The sequence below is a fragment of the Oncorhynchus mykiss genome, chromosome 23, assembly GCF_057628025.1.
Source record: "Oncorhynchus mykiss isolate SJ-2025 chromosome 23, ASM5762802v1, whole genome shotgun sequence".
NCBI classification, from domain to species: domain Eukaryota; kingdom Metazoa; phylum Chordata; class Actinopteri; order Salmoniformes; family Salmonidae; genus Oncorhynchus; species Oncorhynchus mykiss.
In genome coordinates, this window is record NC_143044.1 from 8,348,673 (window position 1) to 8,370,277 (window position 21,605).

General features: G+C 43.1%; 1 protein-coding gene across 5 annotated transcripts; it reads right to left on the bottom strand.

Moving 5' to 3' along the window:
• Nucleotides 1–5,372: 5,372 nt before the first annotated feature.
• Nucleotides 5,373–19,784, bottom strand: LOC110502365 (zinc finger protein 318). 5 transcript variants are annotated; one of them, XR_016490942.1, is made up of 11 exons: nt 19,262–19,784; nt 18,002–18,874; nt 16,606–17,815; nt 14,369–14,451; nt 14,162–14,261; nt 13,729–14,048; nt 10,442–10,624; nt 9,560–9,659; nt 9,406–9,467; nt 9,030–9,148; nt 5,373–8,292 (listed from the first exon to the last, which is right to left on the bottom strand). XR_016490942.1 is itself a non-coding variant. In XM_090216696.1 (11 exons), exons 1-9 carry the CDS (start codon nt 19,505–19,507, stop codon nt 9,427–9,429), a joined length of 3,156 nt encoding a protein of 1,051 aa, XP_090072822.1. In that variant the 5' UTR covers nt 19,508–19,784; the 3' UTR covers nt 9,037–9,148; nt 9,220–9,245; nt 9,406–9,426. The 5 variants fall into 5 exon arrangements, 4 of the variants coding, with proteins under 4 accessions (XP_036815564.2, XP_021436004.3, XP_021436005.3 ...); XM_090216696.1 differs by lacking the exon at nt 5,373–8,292 and adding an exon at nt 9,220–9,245 and having other exon boundaries at nt 9,037–9,148; XM_036959669.2 differs by lacking the exon at nt 9,406–9,467 and having other exon boundaries at nt 13,759–14,048.
• Nucleotides 19,785–21,605: the final 1,821 nt, after the last annotated feature.

Consider the following 21,605-nt stretch of genomic DNA (forward strand, 5'->3'; position numbering starts at 1 on the left):
TTTCTCTAAAACATGCTATAGGCTACATGTGCGCTACCAAGTCAGAACAGTAGGCTAAATTGAGGGGATAAGACACCAAATTATTAGGGTGGGGCACATGGGCTACTAACAGCTTACTACACAACATACTTAGTATTACTTTCTTAGCTACAGAATACATCTCCATGGCATATTACATAATTTATGCAGCAGCATACAAGACATTTTTAGACTCACCTTGTTGTGCTCATTTGAACAGGAAGGTGGCGTGGCGACTTTGTGGGCAAATTTTGTCAACAAACTTTGTCATCAAAGACTGGCATTCTCTGGATTTATGGTGCTTTCAAGACAACTAGGAACTAAAAAAAACAAGGTTGAATCATGACGTCAGTGATCTTCCGGTCGGAGCTCTAGAAAGCGGACTGAGTTTCCAACTTGGAATTCTGAGTTGGATGACCGTTCAAGACGTATTTTCCCAGTCGGAGCTCGTTTTTTTTCAGAGTTCCCGGTTATCTGAGATTTCCCAGTTCTGAGTTTCCGAGTTGTTTTGAACACGTAAGAAGTCATGCTGGATTGACAGCATGGCCAATGTTGAATGCTTATCCTTTTAAGCTAGGAAAAAATACCCTTACACCCAGACTTGGACAACACACCCACTCCGCTGAGTAGAAGGCTAGTGATTACTTTGCAATGCTTAGCCACTGATTCCTTCCAAACCACTCATTGTTGAATTTGTGATATCGAACTTGTTGTGTAATGGTCGATGAGCACCGATACGTTTAATCTATAATTTCCCTTTATATGACAAGGATTGAAAAGGATTTGCCAGTAGATTATCAACTTGATTCATGATGATGACTGCTAGTTCGCTAGCTAAGATTTAGAAAGTATGATATTGACATGATCAGTCAAATCAAAGCCACTGTAGATATAACGTTATTTTACGTGACCTTGAGCCTTCTTGGATGGGCACTTCTAATTTAACTCTATGGCAGTACCCAAGGGTCTTTCTAGCTCTCCTCATAGATTTTACAGAGACATAGTGTCCCCATGAGTGACAGAACACTGAGCCAATCACAGCGCAACTAGAGAACATTACAAACCCCTATGCTCTGTATTTTCCACTGGCTGCCTCACCACCACAGAAAGGACTGAGCTAGGCTGAAACACCTGCATTTTGGAGCTGCCTTAATCAAGAAACCTAAAAAGAGACCATGTTGCATGCAGCTTTATAAACTCAATGATTATAGATTTTTTTTTACATTGTTTGCAAACTGATACGTGACACGTGTTAATGCCAAAATAACATGCAAAACAGGAAATAACAAATATGGAATCATGTAGTAACCAAAAAAGTGTTAAACAAATCAAAATATATTTTATATTTAAGAATCTTCAAAGTAGCCACTCTTTGCCTTTATGACAGCTTTGTACACTCTTGGCATTCTCTCAACCAGCTTCATGAGGTAGTCACCTGGAATGCATTTCAATTAACATGTGCCTTGTTATAAGTTAAATTGTGGCATTTTTTCCGTTCAGTTGTGTTGTGAAAAGGTAGGGGGTGGTATACAGAAGATAGCCCTATTTGGTAAAAGACCAAGTCCATGTTATGGCAAGAACAGCTCAAATAAGCAAAGAGAAACGACAGTCCGTCATTACTTTCAGACATGAAGGTCACTCAATACGGAAAATTTCAAGAACTTTTAAAGTTTCTTCAAGTGCAGTCGCAAAAACCATCAAGTGCTATGATGAAACGGGCTCTCATGAGGACCGCCACAGGAAAGGGAGACCCAGAGTTACCTCTGCTGCAGAGGATAAGTTAGTTACCAGCCTCAGAAATGCAGGCCAAATAAGTACTTCATAGAGTTCAAGTAACAAGACACATCTCAACAGCAACTAACTGTTCAGAGGAGACTACTAAAGGACACCAATAACAAGACAAGACTTGCTTGAGAAAAGAAACACAAGCAATGGACATTAGACTGGTGGAAATCAGTCCTTTGGTCTGATGAGTCCACATTTGAGATTTTGTCTTTTTGAGATGCAGAGTAGGTGAATGGATGATCTCCGCATGTGTGGTTCCCACCGTGAAGCATGGAGGAGATGGTGTGATGGTGCTTTGCTGGTGATACTGTTAGTGATTTATTTCGAATTCAAGGCACACTTAACCAGCATGGCTACCACAGCATTCTGCAGCGATACACCATCCCAGCTGGTTTGGGCTTAGTGGGACTAACATTTGTTTTTCAACAGGTCAATGACCCAAAACACACCTCCAGGTGTGTAGAGCTATTTTACCAAGTAGAAGAGTAAGGAGTGCTGCATCAGATGACCTGGCCTCCACAATCACCCGACCTCAAACCAATTGAGATGGTTTGGGATGAGTTGGACCGCAGAGTGAAGGAAAAGCAGCCAACAAGTGCATATGTGGGAACTCCTTCAAGATTTTTAGAAAAGCATTCCAGGTGAAGCTGGTTGAGAGAATGCCAAGATTGTACAAAGCTGTCATCAAATGTATTTTGATTTGTTTAACACTTTTTTGGTTACTACATGATTCCATATGTGCTATTTCATAGTTTTGATGCCTTCAGTATTATTCTACAATGTAGAAAATTGTAAAAATAAATAAATAAAGACAAACTCTTTAATGAGTAGGTGTGCCCAAACTTTTGACTGGTACTGAATATTTAATCCATTTTTAATTTAGGATGTAACACAAGAAAATGTGGAATAAGTCAAACAGTATGAATACTTAGAGAAGGCACTGTATTTGATGGGAACATCCATCATGACAATTTATTTAAGATGTGTTGTTCATGACATACAAATACTCCGACTTTGCAAAGCATTGGAAGCCATTTGTGCTGAGATACTCCAATTTATTCAAGGGGAATTTAGCCACCCTCAAGTCTGTCATGATAAAAGCACTTCATCCAAGACAAATCTGTTTTTCTGTCAAATAAAATAGTTTTTTCATATTCTGAATCAAAAGTCCTACTGAGAAAAGCTGGATGCTTTAAACCACCTCATTCTGTAGCGTTCTATTGAACACAAACTTTACTTACTGACAATGTGTTACACATCATACAACTATATAGTCAAGTTAGAGATTTCAACAAGTTAGTGAGACATTAACAAATTCACCAAATGCTTTAGAAAGTGTGTGTATCATAAGAAACATGAATCATCTTCAATAAACTGTCATCATCGATTCCGAGTATACATACTGTATGCAGGCAGCTCTGGAATGGAAAATAATCCATAGTAGCTGCAGTTCATAATCTCTAGAATAGTATGTTGTTCTGAAATGGAGGATTAAAGTTATGATTATCCATTACCTTTATTATAAATAATTTTGGGTCTATAGGAAGATTTAGGGTTTACCAGAGTAATCCAATACTGTATATGAGGAAAGTTTGCCATGCATATTGGACATTTGTGCATGTCTGTGCAGCACACCACTGGAAATAAGGCACAAACAAGGTTTCAGACCGTGGCAAGCTATGCAGCCTACAACACTATAGCCACAACTTATGTAACCACTTACTACAATGTACTTTTACTTGTCAGAAAACCTACTGGTAAAAGGCTAAGTGATCTCAGGGTCTGTAGTCTCAATGCACTTGACCAGCACCACCTACGGGACATGTTCCATACTTCCTTCGGGGCGAAAGAGGAATCACATGTCTGTGCTTGGGAAAGGATGTCAAAATGTGCCTAATTTGTAAAAGGTTTGTAAGCACGTTATTGGCATTGATCAGTATACTTTTTTCACACGTGACATTATCAATATGACAATGGGTTTGCCTTCAAAATATTTTATTTGGCAAATGAAATGACATTGGTTTGTGCAAGGTTTAAATCAAATACATACAGGTAAATAAACCAAACATTTGAGGCCATGTTTCCGTAGACCAGACAATGAGCAATTATTCACATATGGTATCATTGGCGAGAGTGAAACACAGTCAGTGTAATAAATGAATAGAAATGGGCATTTCAGTACAGCTGAATAATTCAGTGACATTGTAGACCGTATTATGAGACAGAACAGCAACATCCTCTGATATCCTGTCCCTGGATTAGCATAGCAAGTACATCAATTCACTTTATGTATAGGTTGTATTGCCTTAAATTCTATCCACCTTCCACAGCACATTTACAGGAACATCATATCTTCATTGTTGATACAAGTGGCCTTACCTTTTCTGAAGTGAAGACTGATGTCCCAGCAGGCTTTATTGAAAATTACATTTAGTAGAAACTTCAGATGTTTTTTGCCAGACATCTGATCAAGGCCAATCACTGGCACTCAGAATTATATCATTCTTAAAGTAGCAAACAGAATAACTAGACTGCTCTCACCTTTGCTATGTTACTTATATAGGTTCTGCAGAAGAAAAAAATGAAGGAAAATAAAGAAATCGCTGTCAGGTCAGACTAATTGGACACACAATGACGTCCATCATTAATTTAATAGTGCCTTTGCAAATTATTCAGACCCTTTGACTTTTCACATTTTGTCAGGTTAAAGCCTTATTCTAAAATTGATTGAAACAAGATTCTCTGGTCTGATGAAACCACGATTGAACTCTTTGGCCCGAATGCCAAGCTTCACGACTTGAGGAAACCTGGCACCATCCCTACAGTGAAGCATGGTACTGGCAGCATCATGCTGTGGGGATGTTTTTCAGCATCAGGGACTTGGAGACCAGTCAGGATCGAGGGAACGATGAACGGAGCAAAGTACAGAGAGATCTTTGATGAAAACCTGCTCCAGAGCGCTCAGGACCTCAGACTGGGGTGAAGGTTCACCTTCCAACAGGACAACGATCCTAAGCACACAGCCAAGACAACGCAGGAGTGGCTTCGGGACAAGTCTCTGAATGTCCTTGAGTGGCCCAGCCAGAGCCTTGACTTGAACCCGATCGAACATCTCTGGAGAGACCTGAAAATACCTGTGCAGCAACGCTCCCCATCCAAACTGACAGAGATTGAGGAGATCTGTAGAGAAGAATGGGAGAAACTGTGCCAAGCTTGTCAAAGGTGAGGGTCTGAATACTTATGTAAATGTCACTTTTTTTTTTTATAAATTAGAAAAAAAATCTAATAACCTGTTTTTGCTTTGTCATTATGGGGTAGTGTGTGTAGATTGAAAAAAATCTATATTGAATCAATTTTAGAATAAGGCAAATGTAGAAAAAGTCAAAGGGTCTGAATACTTTCCTAAGCCACTGTATATTAACATTGTCCTGTTCATTTCAGAGTTGCCCGTTGCAGACACTCATAGTGAGGTTTTTCTTCAGAATTCCTTTCGACTGCAAGGGGCATACCATAGTGATGCTTTATGGTTACAGGGTCCGACTACAAGGTCTGAGAAATAAGAGAAAATGTTGTGGTCACTGACATTTATTTGAATTCTACTTTAGCAACAACATTTAAAAGGGACAACCAGTTTGATTATTTTCACTAACTAACACAGAATAGCATTGCGCATAGTACAGTCAGTGAACCAATGGAAAGTTCAATTTTTTTTTTAAAAGGAGCAACAATTCCAAGGTTATGTACATGAGTATATATACATATATATTCCACATCTTCTTTTCTGGAGGGTGCTGTAAAGAGTGACAGATATTACATGGCACAATTGTAAAATAAAACATTGTTCAGGTATTTTGGTCCATGCTGCACTACCTTACCAAATGCTGTTTTCTTTGAACTTTTTCTCTTGTTCCTGTATTAAAATACCATTCAATCATTTAAAGAGAAAATAACTACTTGCTTAAGAGGCTGAACATGGATACACACAAAAGTATAGTAATCAATAAGCATGGTACTGTACGTTACCTTAAGTAAAGAAAAGTTGAGATGAATGAAGAAATTATTCAACACAAAAAGAACTGCAGCACAAGCTTCAACATTTCTGAAGATTCATCACTTAAGAACGTCTCATATCTTTCAGTGGAAGTTTGATTTCCTTATCCATTCAAGTTCTGCCACTATATTACGCAGGTTGGCATTTATTGGGATGATTTATGTACTGGAGGCAACTCTGCAGTGGTCACTAGGTGGCACAGCCACAAAGTCATAATATATAACCTTACATTTTTACGATATAGCCAATTATGACTTTGCAGTTGGCCCATCTAACGGAAATCACTCAGTTCTGCCTCCAGGGCAAGATTCATGACAATAAACATCAACCTGCCCAAGGCAACAGGGCTTAGTTTTCTAATGAGAGGGATGTGTTGGTTACTATTTGTTCCCCTCTAATGTACACCCTAATCCCATCAACTACCTAAAATACCCACCCTCCAATGGCCTGCGTTCTAGCGGGATCTGTTAATCAAAATTTAAATCAAACAGCTCTAAGCCCAGCACTTCTGTTGGGAGATCCAGGGTCTCCGTTGAGATACCCAGAGTATCTGATGGGTTATCCAATTGTATGGGGGCATTCTCAGGCGCATCTTCCTTGGGCTGTGGGTCAGACCCACGCTCAGTCTCCATTGACTCCTTTGTGTCCGTTTCAATGGTGTTACTGTTGTCAAGAGCTGGGAGCTCCGTTTGGATTTGCTCTGTTTGTGGGGCCGTAGCCTCCAAGGTTTCGCTGCTCTTTAAGTAATTCGGAGCAGCTTTGGACTCTATGACTGCTTTAGTGGACATGGCAGTGCTGGTGGTGGATGTGGTACTGCTGCTATAAAATATGTCAAATAAATCTTGTGCTTTTGCGGCAGCTAGGCTAGACTTCGGTTTTTCTGATTTCTTCATCACCTCACTTGGGGGTCTCTGCATGAAAGGAGGGGGTGTGACCATCACTGGGACATTCTGCTCACTCTCAGGGACTCCTGGTGCAGATACATCCGACTCCATGGTCATCATTATCAGGACAGGTGGGGGAGGCAGGGGAGTCTTGAACTCCGACATCACTGCTGAAGGAGTGGACGTGGGGGCTTGACTAACAGACTCCATTGTGGAAGCTTTCTTTTTGTCTGGTGTAAAATGGGGACCTGGCTTCCAGGTGCCATCTGCTGACTCCAGTTCCTCACCACAGAACGCCTTGGAAATGATGTCTGCTGCCAGTACAGGGTCCTTTATAGGCTGGTTCTGTATGACAGGCAGAGGCGTCTCTCCACTGGCACCGGGTGGTTTGATAGAGGGGAAGGTGTTGAGAGGGGCCGGTTTAGCATAGACCCAGGGCCCAAGTCCGGAGGACTTTCTCAGGACCACGGAGGGAGCAGGAAGGTTTGGGCGTATTTTCCCAGAGTTGAAGGGTACCCATGTGTTAGTTGGGGGGATGACTGTCTTTCCTGACAGCTTGATAGCAATGCTCTTGGCTGCGGCCACAGACTTTGAAAACGCATCCGGGTCGTCATCCTCTTCAGCATCTGCCTCATCTTCCTTCAGGAACTCAGCAGCCACTCTCTCGGCCTCCTTCGCAAGCTCATTTTCTAGTTTTTTCTTCCAACTGAACTTGCCAAAAGCAGACGGAGCCTTTGGCTCTACTTTGGTTGTTTCCTCACTTTTCTTGCGCAGCTTTGCTCTCAATGCTGGATTAGGCCCACAGAACACTTTGGGAGGCTCACCGGGTTTCTCAGGCTCAGACTGCTTTTTAGATCCTGACTTCTCCTCTTCCCTTTGACGCTCCACCTGGTCTTTCCTTGATTGTCTTTCCTCCTTTTCATTCTTAGGTTTCCCATCCTCCCTCTCTGATCTACACCTCGCCTCCTCTTTCTTGCTATATTTGGGGTTGGGCTCTTTCCCCTTACCATATCTGGACCGGTCTTCCTCCTCCTCATTATGCCTCCAACTAAACTTGGGTCTCTCCTCTACCCTGCTAGACCTAGGCCTCTCTTCCTCCTCCCTGCGATTTTTTAACCACTCCTCCTCCTCGCTATGCTTGTATCTCTCTTCATCCTTCTTACTGTACTTGGGCCACTCTTCCCCCTCCTTGCAATGTTTATATCTCTCCTCTTTCTTGCTGTACAAAGACCTCTCGTCTTCCTCCTTTTTGCTATACTTGGCCCTCTCTTCCTCCTCCTCCTCCTCCCTCTTGTAATATTTGTACTTCTCCTTTTTGCTGTGCTTCGCCTTCCCCTCTTTCTCCATGTGTTTGAACTTCTCATTGTCCTTTCCCTTGTCCTTTTTGCTGCGTTTATGTTTCCCTTCCTCCTTCTCTTTGCTCTTTTTGGATTCTTCCTCTTCGTGTTTGCGTTTGAGCTCAGAGTGCTTTTTGTCACCAACTTCCAACGTGAGTCCAGCCTGACGATCCAGGTTCCTTCTCTGTTCGTAGAGTGGATACTCATACATTCGTTTCTAGCAGAAGGACCAAACACATAGGTAAATCATTAAAGTAAAAAATAATAATAATACAAAATAAAAACTGTCCCTAAAATTAGACTTAAAGGGACAGTTCATCCAAGAGTTCTTACCTTGTTGGCAGTGTATGGACAAGGACAGAGTGCAATCCACAATGAGTTTGTTTACCTAGCCACCAACACCAAACACTAACAGAATTTTCTAACCAAAAAACAACGTTAATCAATGTACCCAATATTAGCATGTATGAAATTTCATGCCCAAATCATCTCATAAATTCAAACCAAGTCATTGAACTTTAGACTTTAAATGATTTTAGAAAATGCTTAAATTAGCAGTTGGTGACAGTGGCTAGGTGAACATACTTAAACTTGTATTGCAACCTCTACTGTAGGAAAACATAGTTCACCTAAATTACAAAATGATACATGTCTAAGTTATCCAAAGTAGCAGACCAGGGTTCAAATAGTATTTTAAATACTTTGCTTGAGCCTGCCTGGGGTGTCAAATGAGGTACTATTTTATGATTTCTATTGCACCAGGCAAGCTCCTTTTAAACATTTCAGATACTATTTGATCATAGGCCTGCAAAGTAGACAAAAGACTACTGTGTGCACAAAGCAATAACAAAACGCAGCAGGAAACCGAACCAGGTTTCCGAATTTCACATTTGTAAACATCCTTAATGTAGCCCTAGTGAAATAATATCCTACTCCCAACTAGTAATGGCCTACCTTGTATTTCTCATTGTGAGTATGACTCGTGGCATGATCTTCAGCACAAATTGCATCCCCGTAAAACTCCTCGCACAGCTGGCAATAATATCCCCTCACAGGCACCAAAAACTCAGATCCTATGAGAGAAAAAGAGAGAGAGGTTTTTAAAAATACCTAATGGTCACAGGAAACAATCATTGATTATTACCTTTACTGTGCTCTCCATGGAAGAACCTGTTATAAAAGTAGATTGTTATAAAATGTAGGTCCGTTACTTGGAGAGTATAAGTACATTCAGTAAACATGGACATATAAACAACATTTGTAATTGACTAACGGTTGCCCAAAATGACCCCCTTTACATTGCATATAGAAATCAATGTTTATTTCTTACTTCTTATGCATAGTTTTGTATTCAGTGACTGCAAACTGTGGCAGTGATCCAGCACAAAGAGCCTAAAAGTAAAAGATTGCTAACAACATTTAACAGTACATTACAAATATTTAGAAAAAGGGAAATGTATAAAAACAGAAATTCAAGTTTGTACCTTTAGCAGGTTTAGTCATTTTCTCCCCTGAAGAGTAAATCTTATTAATCTCATTGTTGGAGGAACTTGACGTCCATGGTCGATTGTAAGGATCCTGAGTCTGCACAGTGCCAATGAAAAAAGAATGCATAAACAATTTGCTGTAAAAATACAAGACTGCACAATTCAAAAAAACAAAAAATGCCACATTGGAAAGGTAAAGGAAATTCAACCAGATATGGGGACAAAGAACAAAAACAGGAGACCGCATTTTCATGATAGTAAACAAAAGCTCTTCAAGTCACTGACTGAACGACCAAGAAGGGTCCAGCTGCAGCCAATAAGTCCTTAGCAGAGAGCACAAGAATCCTTGCCGATTTCCACAACACATCCAGGAGTCTGCTGCGTTCATTTCAAGGTAGCTAACTAGCTAGCTAGCGGACTTCATAGCTAACAGGGCCTGTAAAGAGATGTGTCCATCCAAGTGTTCAATAAATAGCAATTTAATTATTAAGTTAAATGTAAACTTCACTATCTAGCTAGCTAGACAGGATGAACTGAAGTGTTGAATTGGATGATGATACCTTTCCCAAAACAATGACACAATGCTAGGTCATAATTCATTATTAAATATTAGTTCCGGCCATGCAATTTAATTGATTATCTTGAGCTCCAGCTGTGCTGGTAAAGGCATGAACAGCACGGCTACCTGACCACTCAATCGCAAATGTATGATTAAAGACTTGTACATTAAGCAACACTGTCTAGCTAACACATTTCTTTATTGCGTAGCCTTTTGCTTGTTCTCTGTAGTCTGTACGTTATGTGACAAGTTCCACAGCAAGACTCCGGAACTGCTGGAGCTGGAGTCTTATTGGAACATTCTATAAATGGTACACAAACCTTTCGGTGCGATTTGCTGTGCAAGTGTGTGAAAAAATCGAACATGGAACCACAAGTGACATTGCAGCTTTTGCACCAGTGGTTCCCAGCGTCATAGTATTCAAACAGGTCTGCTGGATGCTCAGGAGGCTGGGTACTGGCTGGGGATTTCTTAGTAGAGGCTCTTATGGACAATGATGCTGCCTAATGAAGAACAGAAGTTACACAAGTCAGCAAAAGAGCTAAATAAGCCTAGAGGAAGCAGGCAAAAAAAAAATACTGAAACACGGTATTAAAACGACAAAACAAAGAGAATTTTACGATGTTCCCCAAACATTGAAATTTCAAAAACGCTCACCTTGACAACATAGGAGATCTGTGTTCCAGCCTTGAGGGAGTTACTCAGGTTATGTCAGAGAATCCTGTTTTTAAGGCTAATATTTGACTCGCATTGTCATATTCTTGTACGCTTATCTCCTCCAATTAATGGTCAAAATTACATTTTAAATACTGATCTGTGAGTTGAGCAAAAAAGTTGTGAGAAATGAGTGCTCGATGAGTGTTGTTCAGAGACCATGAGTGGAGTGGAAAAACATAAAATAGGATATTTCAGGAGATTTACTCCTCGCAACAAAACAGCTACAATTCAGAGTTGAGTTTCCAATGAGATCCATTTGACTTTCATGTATTCTCATCTTCAAATATTGGATATGGAAAATATGTAACAACAATTATTTTAATTGAATACCCATGTTTAAGTGTTCTAATAAATTAGAGATACACCATCACCCTATTAACAAATTAGAAATAATTTGATCCAGTGGAAAGGATTAAAACAGTCCACATTATTGGGATCCCTCTCTGTATGCAAAGTCTTCATCCCAACTAATCGCTGATCTCCTAGCTAGCCTACATGTTGATGGTGAAAATGCTCTTATGAAATGACAGTTAAACTACAAAGAATGATGTTAATCTTTCAATCCATGAAAGTAAATACCCTACATCCAAGCTTCTAACAAACATCTTACCTGACTGTGGCATCTCCAGAAACTCTTTCAGAGAAAAAGTTTGACATGGTGGTGGTCTTTCATAAATAAATACTGTGAGGGTGAGACATCAGAGAAGATGTAACCCTATGCTTAAATCACAACTGTTTGCCATATGAAACTGAACAGGTTTCCACATAAGTTGCAGGTTTAAAACACAATCATTTGTAAACATGCATGCATTTGTAGACCAGTTTTGAGATTAGTTGGGTCAGACATTGGCATACAAAGAGGGAACTTTTAAACCGAGGAGTCAAACTCTGCCTCTTGGACAACAACAACAGATGACATAGCACACGGTCTGTCCAGGTAAGCCTGAGCAGTATGTGCACCACACATTGTTTAACCCCATCTATGATGTATAAGCAAAAGGCTGAATGCCAGGTATTCAAAGTACACTTTATATACAAAAGTATGTGGACACACTTCAAATTAGAGGATTCGGCTATTTCAGCCACACCCGTTCCTGGCAGGTGTAGAAAATTGAGCACACAGACATGACATTGCCATAGACAAACATTGGCAGTCGAATGGACAAACTGAAGAGCTCAATGACTTTCAACGTGGCACTGTCATAGGATGCCACCTTTCCAACTAGTCAGTTCATAAAACTTCTGCCCTGCTAGAGCTACCCCAACCAACTGTATGTGCTGCTATTGTGAAGTGGAAAAGTCTAGGAGCAACAACGGCTCAGCCGCAAAGTGGTAGGCCACACAAGCTCTGTCCTCAGTTGCAATACTCACTACCGAGGTCCAAACTGCCTCTGGAAGCAACGTCAGCAAAAAAAAAAAAAAATCTGTTATTTTACCAGGTAAATTGACTGAGAACACGTTCTCATTTGCAGCAACAACCTGGGGAATAGTTACAGGGGAGAGGAGGGGGATGAATGAGCCAATTGTAAACTGGTGATTATTAGGTGACCGTGATGGTTTGAGGGCCAGATTGGGAATTTAGCCAGGACACCAGGGTTAACACCCCTACTCTTACCATAAGTGCCATGGGATCTTAAATGACCTCAGAGAGTCCGGACATCCGTTTAACATCCCATCCGAAAGACGGCACCCTACACAGTGCAATGTCCCCAATCACTGCCCTGGGGCATATATATTTTTAGACCAGAGGAAAGAGTGCCTCCTACTGGCCCTCCAACACCACTTCCAGCAGCATCTGGTCTCCCATCCAGGAACTGACCAGAACCAACCCTGCTTAGCTTCAGAAGCAAGCCAGCAGTGGTATGCAGGGTGGTATGCTGCTGGCTAAATAACTGTTTGTCAGCAGCTTCATGAAATGGGTTTCCATGGCCTAAGATCACCATGCACAATGCCAAGCGTCAGCTGGAGTGGTGTAAAGCTCGACACCATTGGTCTCGGGAGCAGTGGAAACTCGTTCTCTGGAGTGATGAATCACGCTTCACCATCTGGCAGTCCGACAGACAAATATGGGTTTGGCAGATGCCAGGAGAACGCAACCTGCCTCAATGTATAGTGACCACTGTAAAGTTTGGTGGATGAGGAATAATGGTCTGAGGCTGTTAATGATTTGGGCTAGGCCCATTAGTTCCAGTGAAATCTTAAATCTTGGCATACAATGACATTCTAGATGACTCTGTGCTTCCAACTTTGGGCCAACAGTTTGGGGAAGGCCCTTTCCTGTTTCAGCATGACATTGCCCCCATGCACAAAGCGAGGTCCATACAGAAATGGTTTGTCAAGATCGGTGTGGATGAACTTGACTGGCCTGCAGAGCCCTGACCTCAACCCCATCGAACATATTTGTGATGAATTGGAACACCAACTGCAAGTCAGGCCTAATCGACCATCATCAGTGACCAACCTCACTAATGCTTGTGGCTGAATGGAACCAAGTCCCCGCATCAATGTTCCAACATCTAGTGGCAAGCCATCCCAGAAGAGTGGAGGTTGTTATAGCAGCAAAAGGGGGATCAACTCCATATGAATGCCCATGATTTTGGAATAAGATGTTCAACGAGAAGGTGTCCACATACTTTTGGTCATGTAGCGCAATTACTGCTTACTGGTATTTAATGAATCAGACCAGGGCAAGTATACATTTAAATCAAAACCGTACCTTTTGAATAGTTACTTATGTCATTTAGACTCATATCGTGAAATAAAGCAACGTTGACCTGTCACTTTCTGCAGAATAATTACATTTCTGCAGCAACAATGTACATGTTTTTCTAAGGTTTTACCAGTACTTCAGCTCTCTGGCTTGTGCCTGGAGCAGCTTACGGAATTCTACCTTGACAGAGGCCTGGACCCCAGGTGATACCTCTCGGCTTCGAGCGTGCTCCTGTTTCTTCTCCTTGTCTGGAGGTGGTGGGTGTGTTGGATGCTCAAGGTCTCCAGAAGCCCGACCCTCTCGCCGGGGCTTGTCAGTTGGTTGTAGACCGAGAATAAGAGCCACTTTGTCAAGCTCGCATCGTTTCTTCTCTGCTACCTCGTGCTCGTTGCGGAGCACAGCAATCTGAGACATGACCTCTTCCTGCAGCCGACTGATCTCTGACAGTAACGGGTCCTTATGGCCATCCTTTTCACGCCGCTTTTTGCGCAGCAGTTCCCCTACAAAGTCAACAATGAAAAATGTATCCAACTGTGCAACAACCTCCTGAATACATTTTTATTTTTAAATGTAATTAACAAATATAGAAAAGGCTTTGAGATGATTGAAGTACCTTGCTGTTTTCGCAATCTCTCCAGTTCCTTCATGAGATAATCTTTCTTCTTCATGCGGATGTCTCGGTCTCTTCTCAGTTTTTCACGTTCTTCAAGAACCTACAGAATGCAGGTGAATCATTAGAGAACTAGTGTATGCCAAAACAGCATCAAATGACAATACTGTAGGCTTCATTTGAATTTAAGTGGATAGCTGAATACTCCACCTTTTGTTTTTGGCTTTCATTATTTCTCTCTTCTAAAACCCTCCTGTCCTTGCCATTATCCTGAGCGGCCATCTTTGATGATGCTATACAGGAATAATGTGCAAAATTAGACAGGAGTTACATCATTAAAACTACAGCTTACAGTATTTTCAGATCACTTGACTTTTTACATTGTTACATTACAGCCTTATTCTAAGATTACTTATTTTCTCATCAAATTGACAAATTCCCCCATTATGACAAAGCAAAAACAGGTTTAGAACTTTTTTGCAAATGTATTAAAATAAAAAAATGTAAATTAAATATCACATTCACATAAGTATTCAGACCCTCTACTCAGTACTTTGTTGAAGCACCTTTGGCAGCGATTACAGCCTTGAGTCTTCCTGGTTATGACGCTACAAGCTTGGCACACCTGTATTTGGAGAGTTTCTCCCATTCTTCTCTGCAGATCCTCTCAAGCTCTGTCAGGTTGGATGGGGAGTGTTGCTGCAAAGTTATTTTCAAGTCTCTCCAGAGATGTCAAATCAAATCAAATGTATTTGTCACATATACATGGTTAGCAGATGTTAATGTGAGTGTAGTGAAATGCTTGTGTTCGATCAGGTTCAAGTCTGAGCTTTGGCTGGGCCACTCAAGGACATTCAGACTTGTCCCGAAGCCACTCCTGCATTGTCTTGGCTGTGTGCTTAGGATCGTTGTCCTGTTGGAAGGTGAACCTTCACCCCAGTCTGAGGTACTGAGCACTCTGGAGCAGGTTTCCATCAAGGATCTCTCTATACCTTGCTCCGTTCATCTTTCCCTTGATCCTGACTAGTCTCCCAGTCCCTGCAGTTGAAAAACATCCCCCACAGCATGCTTCTGCCACCACCATGCTTTACAGTAGGGATGGTTCCAGGTTTCCTCCAGACGTGACACTTGATATTCAGGCTAAAGAGTTCAATCTTCATCAGACCAAAGAATCATGTTTCTCATGGTCTGAGAGTCCTTTAGGTGCCTTTTGGCAAACTCCTAGCGGGCTCTCATGTGCCACTACCATAAAGGCCTGATTGGTGGAATGCTGCAGAGATGGTTGTCTTTCTGGAAGGTTCTCCTATATCCACAGAGGAACTCTGGAGCTTGGTCAGAGTAACCATCGAGTTCTTGGTCACCTCCCTGACCAAGACCCTTCTTCCTCGATTGCCCAGTTTGGCCAGCTCTAGGAAGAGTCTTGGTGGCTCCAAACTTCTTCCATTTATGAATGATGGAGGCCACTGTGTTCTTGGGGACCTTAAATGCTGAAGAAATATTTTGGTACCCTTCCCCAGATCTGTGCCTCGACACAATCCTGTCTAGGAGCTCTACGGACAATTTCTTCGACCTCGTGGCTTGGTTTTTGCTCTGACATGCACTGTCAACTATGGGATCTTATCTGGACAGGTGTGTACCTTTCCAAATCATATCCAATCAATTCAATTTACCACAGGTGGACTCAATGGACACAAAGTATTGTAGCAAAGGGTCTGAATAGTTATGACAATAAGGTAGTTCTGTTTTTATTTTCAATACATCTGTCTAAAAAGGGGCCTCCCGAGTGGCGCAGAGGTTCTAAGTCACTGCATCGCAGTGCTAGCTGTGCCACTAGAGATCCTGGTTCGAGTCCAGGCTCTGTCGCAGCCGGCTGCGACCGGGTGACCCATGGGGTGGCGCACAATTGGCCCAGCGTCGTCCGGGTTAGGGGAGTGTTTGGCCAGCAGGGATGTTCTTGTCCCATCAAGCCGAGAGCAATGCACACTGACACGGTCTACAGTGTTTCCTCTGACACAATGGTGTGGCTGGCTTTCGGATTAAGAAGACATTGTGTCAAGAAGCAGTGCGGCTTGGTTGGGTTGTGTTTCAGAGGATGCAAGGCTCTAGACCGTCGCCTCTCCCGAGTCCGTACGGGAGTTTCAGCAATGGGACAAGACTAACTACCAATTGGTTACCACAAAATTGGGGAGAACGAAAACATGTTTAAAAAACTGTTTTTGCTTTGTTATTATGGTGTATTGTGTGTAGATTGATGAGGAACATGCTTTGATTTAATCCATTTTAGAATAAGGCTGTAACATAACAAAATGTGGGGAAAGAGAAGGGGTCTGAATACTTTCCGAAAGCACCGTACGTGCTGCAGTTTCATTGATCACCAACCAAATGTATTTATTGAAGAGGAATGAACAAGTAATTAAACATCCACTTATTCAATGGTTTGTTCTCACCTTGTCTTTCACCCCCCTGGTGTAACTCTGGCTGGATGACGTTCAAGTATGGTCTGTCAAACGGCGGGGCTTTCGGAAAATCTTCAATGGGAGATTGAGGAAGCATACCCATAGATGGAGGTGGGTACATCGGCCACTGTTGGGGCATGTACGGCCAGTTCCCATACTGCCCAAAGCCATGAGGTGGATAGTTGGGTGGTACCAGACCATGTGTCTGGGCTTGGGCGTAGGCAGATATGGAGATAGAAGGGTGGGTGGGTGTCACTGGAGTAGTTTCAGTCTTCACCTCTCCGCTGCCTCGAGTCTTCCCATGGGTGCTGCGTCTGTCAGATGGGGGTGACTTCTTCTGGCTCCTTCTGTTATCAAGGCTGCTGCTCAGGCTCCTGCTACGACTCGGGCTGTTGCTTTCGCTATGACTGCTACCACTGCTGGAGCTGCTCCCACTGTGGCTATTATGCATGCCCCTGCTCCTGCCTGAGCTTCTTGAAGAGTCACGGTGACCCCGCCTCCTCCCAGGACAAGGGGAAGGGGGTTTCGGAGGGGGCCTCTTTCCATGCAGACGCTCCTGAGTCCTGGCAGCCATCTTGCTGATCTCCGTCACCCCCAGATCCAGCCCAATGGTTTTGAGGAGGTCCTGGATCTTCTCGTACTCCTCCACGTCTTGCTTCTCCTTCCCTTCCAGTGATCCTGTTCCTAGTGGGTAGTCATTAGGCTCTTCAACCTTGATATTATGGTCAGGGGTGGCAGAGGACCTACTTTGATGCTGATACCTCATGTTCACCTGTTGCTGACGAGAGCTTCTCTGATCGACAATACCAGGATGGGCCTCTAGGTGCTGTGAGGCGCCATAGCTTGCCGGCTCACTCATAATATCACCATAGAGCTCTGACAGACTGTGTTGTTGACGGGGAACTCCTGCTGGAGTCTGAGACCTGCCCTTCTCTAGATCATCTTCATCGCCATAAAGGAACTTCTCCTCATCATCAATGTCTGGTACCCTCTTCCTTTTCTCCTCTTGCGGTGCAGATGCACCTCCCAACAAGCCAAGGATCCCTGCAATCCCACTGGGATCAAGTCTGCCCTGGGCCATGCGTGGATCATCTCTCAGTTCTCCCAGCATGGTGGCCAACATGTTAGGGTCCATGCCTTTCATAGCTGAGAGGAGACGCTCTGCCTCAGCACCAGGGGTAACTCTTGGAGAATCACTGTTCTGCAAAACAAAAAACGAAAGAACAATATATGTTGAACAAATTAATCATGATAATCATTTAGATAAAAGAAAAAAGGTAACTGTGGGATGACAGGGTTAGAATGAGTATGAAGATCGGTAATACACGACACAGCTATATACTACATAATTAATTAAACACACAATAAAATGGCATATGTCCCCTACCTGCACAAATGGGGGGGAGTCAGTCTCAGAGTCCATGCGCCTCTTCAGGATGGACTTTGTGGGCATGTTCATGTCTTCCATCTCTTTGTGGTGACGGGCCAACTCCAGCTCCTTGAACCTGCTCATCTTCTTTATCTTATTACCGCCTCCCTTGCTGCTCCTGCTACTGCTGCTACTGCTACTACAGCTAATGCTGGTACTGACACTGCGGCTTCTACTCTTGTGTGGACCAACACTCTTTCCTCTGCTTATACTGCGGGTCTGTCCATAGCTCTGGCCACGACTCCCGCTCCTGCTTCGGGACCTGCTTGGCGGACGGCTCTTGCTCCGTCCCCCCATTTCAGGGCTGCGGCTTCGGGCCCGGCTTTTACTCTGTCCCCCCAATTCAGGGCTGCGGCTTCGGGCATAGCTTTTGCTCCGTCCTACCATTGCAGGGCTGCGACTTCGGACATGGCTTTTACTCCGTCCCCCCAATGCAGGGCTGCGACTTCGGGCACGGCTTTTACTCCGTCCCCCCAATGCAGGGCTGCGACTTCGGGCACGGCTTTTATTCCTTCCCCCCATTGCAGGGCTGCGAGTTCTGGCACGGCTTTTACTCTGTCCCCCCATTGTAGGGCTGCGACTACGAGGACGGCTCTTGCTCCGTCCCCTGATTCCCGGGCTGCGACTACGATGTCGGCTTCTCCCTCTGCTGGGACTCTGCCTCCTGGGGCCACGGTCGTCAGGGCCATCGTAACTGGACCTCTTTGGCAGGTAAGGAGGGTAGTCTCTTGAGGGTAGCCCTGCCCCAGGTGGTCCAGTCAATTCATTGCCCACAGTGATTACCAGGCTGTGGTCTGTGGGGATGCCACCACGGGGAGAAGAATGAGAGCTCTATTGACAGAAACAGATTTGTAATCAAATCCCTTAACTGTAATCAGTTTCATTACAATAAATAGTTTGACAGGATTTTGAAGTTATTAGACACAGCATTTCGGCAAATTAATGCATTGCTCCAGTGAAAAGGAAATAGGAGCCAATGCAAGGGACAGGGCAACTTCCAGTTTCACTGTAAATTAAAATTGCACCTGCGCTTGTAGCTGGTTAACAATAAACAGTGACAAATAGTCATGATAACTAGCCTAGTTAGCTAGCTAACCAATGCGCTATGCAAACAGACAACATGCACGATTTTTTTTTTAAAGCTACATTTACCAATGTAATTAGCAAGTGGCAGACTAGTCGGCTAGACAGTATCCCGCACTTGATTATTGCACTTACTTCTCTTGGGGGAGGGCCGCTGCCCCAATATTGACTTACTGAACCGGGAGAAGGATACCTCCTGAGCGGTGGAGAACGCCTGTACGGGTCTGGAGGCCCGTCATGGTAACCCTGAAAAGGAGGTCTGGGCCTGCCTCTTTCTTCTCTAAACGGTGGCCCAGGATAAGGCCGGACAGGAGTAGGACCACGGCCCTCGCACTGCTGCGGGTACCCTCCTCGAGGTGGAAGAGGCCGACCACGATACATATTTCACTGTTAAATTGGCCCTTTTCTATCAATTACAGCTACTTGCTACCGCAGTGATTTCATGCACATTTACTTTTTTATTATTACTTACAGTCTGCAGTTGGTGATAACAAATGCAAGCTACCATGTAGCTATTTGAATTTGAGTGTTCAACGAACAACTCAGCGCTCAATTTGTTGTGATTTCCGGCCTGCTTGAACCTTCTTCTTTGGTATTACTGGCGGTCGGCAAAACAACGTGAAAGATGCATGCCGCCACCTACCGTGCCGAAGTGTGTGGTTGAAAAAGGTTTACATACTGTAAATCCTCCTACCCAATCCCGTACTACTAAGAAAATAGCAAGAGCCATACTAATTCCATCCATCGCCCGTAAAATAACAGGCCCCAAATCCATCTCAATATCTCTACACCTCATTGTATTGGTCTGAATAATATGCGTCTAATGTAAACCCAGACAAATTGATACAAGCAAGTAAGACGTTTCTATTTGTGGCTGAAAAGGGGTAACATTTTTGTTTAAAGTGAAAACACTTGGTTTGAGTTGTATTCTATTTGTGTAATCATCAAAACCTCTAACTTTTGTCTAACTGGCTTGCTTCTGAAGCTAGTTTAGCAGGGTTGGTCCTAGTCAGTCCCTGGATGGGAGACCAGATGCTGCTGGAAGTGGTGTTGGAGGGCCAGTAGGAGGAACCCTTTACTCTGGTCTAAAAAATTATCCCAATATCCCAGGGCAGTTATTGGAGACATTGCCCTGTGTAGGGTGCTGTCTTTCGGATGGGACATTAAACAGCTGTCCTGACTCTCTTGGTCAGTAAAGATCCCATGGCACTTATCGTAAGAGTAGGGGTGTTAACCCTGGTGTCTTGGCTAAATTCCCAATCTGGCCTTCATACCATCATGGCCACCTAATCATCTCCAGTTTACAATTGGCTCATTCCTCCCCTTTCCTCTCCCCTGTAACTATTCCCCAGGTCATTGCTGTAAATGAGAATGTGTTCTGTTCATTTACCTGGTAAAATAATGGTTACATTTTTTTTATGGCAATTCATTTGAGTACGGTGCCTATAAAAAGTCTACACCCACTTGAACTTTTTTCTCTCACATTTTTCTGCCTTAAAATGAATTTGATGTGTTACCCCTACAGATCTATCTACACAACTTACTCCATATTTTAAAAGTTTAAAAAAGTCAGAGAACATTTTCCAAATTAAGATATACAGTGCATTTGAAAAGTATTCAGACCCATTGACTTAATCCACATTTTGTTACATTACAGCCTTATTCTAAAATGTATTCAATTGTTTTTTCCCCCTCATCAATCTACACAAAATAATGACAAAGCAAAAATAGTTTTTTAGAAATGTTTGAAAATGTGTTAAAACTGAAATATTACATTTACATTGTTATGCAGACCCTTTACTCAGTACTTTGTAAAGGGTCTGCACCCTTGGCAGCCTTAAGTCATCTTGGGTATAATGCCACAACCTTGGCACACCTGTATTTGGGAAGTTCTCCCATTCCTCTCTGCAGATCCTCTCAAGCTCTGTCAGGTTGGATGGGGAGCGTCACTGCACAGCTCTTTTCAGGTCTCTCCAGAGATGTTCGACCGGGTTCAAGTCCGGGCTCTGGCTGGGACACTCAAGGACATTCAGAGACTTGTCCCGAAGCCACTCCTGCATTGTCTTGGAAGTTTGCTTAGGGTCGCTGTACTATTGGAAGGTGAACCTTTGTCCCAGTGTGAGGTCCTGAGCGATATGGAGCAGGTTTTGATCAAGGATCTCTGTACTTTACTCCGTTCATCTTTCCCTCGATCCTGACTAGTTTCTCAGTCCCTGCCACTGAAAAAACATCCCTAAAGCATGATGCTCCCACCACCATGCTTCACCGTAGGGATGGTGCCAGGTTTACTCCAGACGTGACGCTTGGCATTCAGGACAAATAGTTCAATCTTTGTTTCATCAGACCAGATAATCTTCTTTCTCATGGTCTGAGAGTCTTTAGGTGCCTTTTGGCAAACTCCAAGAGGGCTGTCATGTGCCTTTTACTGATGAGTGCCTTCTGTCTGACCACCCTACCATAAAGCCCTGATTGGTGGAGT

Coding starts and splice junctions, on each gene's coding strand:
- LOC110502365 (XM_021580329.3), bottom strand. CDS start 19,507: ATGTATCGTGGTCGGCCTCTTCCACCTCGAGGAGGGTACCCGCAGCAG. Junction 17,816..18,001: donor ACTCCCCCCCATTTGTGCAG/GTAGGGGACATA, acceptor TTTGTTTTGCAG/AACAGTGATTCTCCAAGAGT. Junction 9,660..10,441: donor ACAGCAAATCGCACCGAAAG/GTTTGTGTACCA, acceptor GGCACTGTGCAG/ACTCAGGATCCTTACAATCG.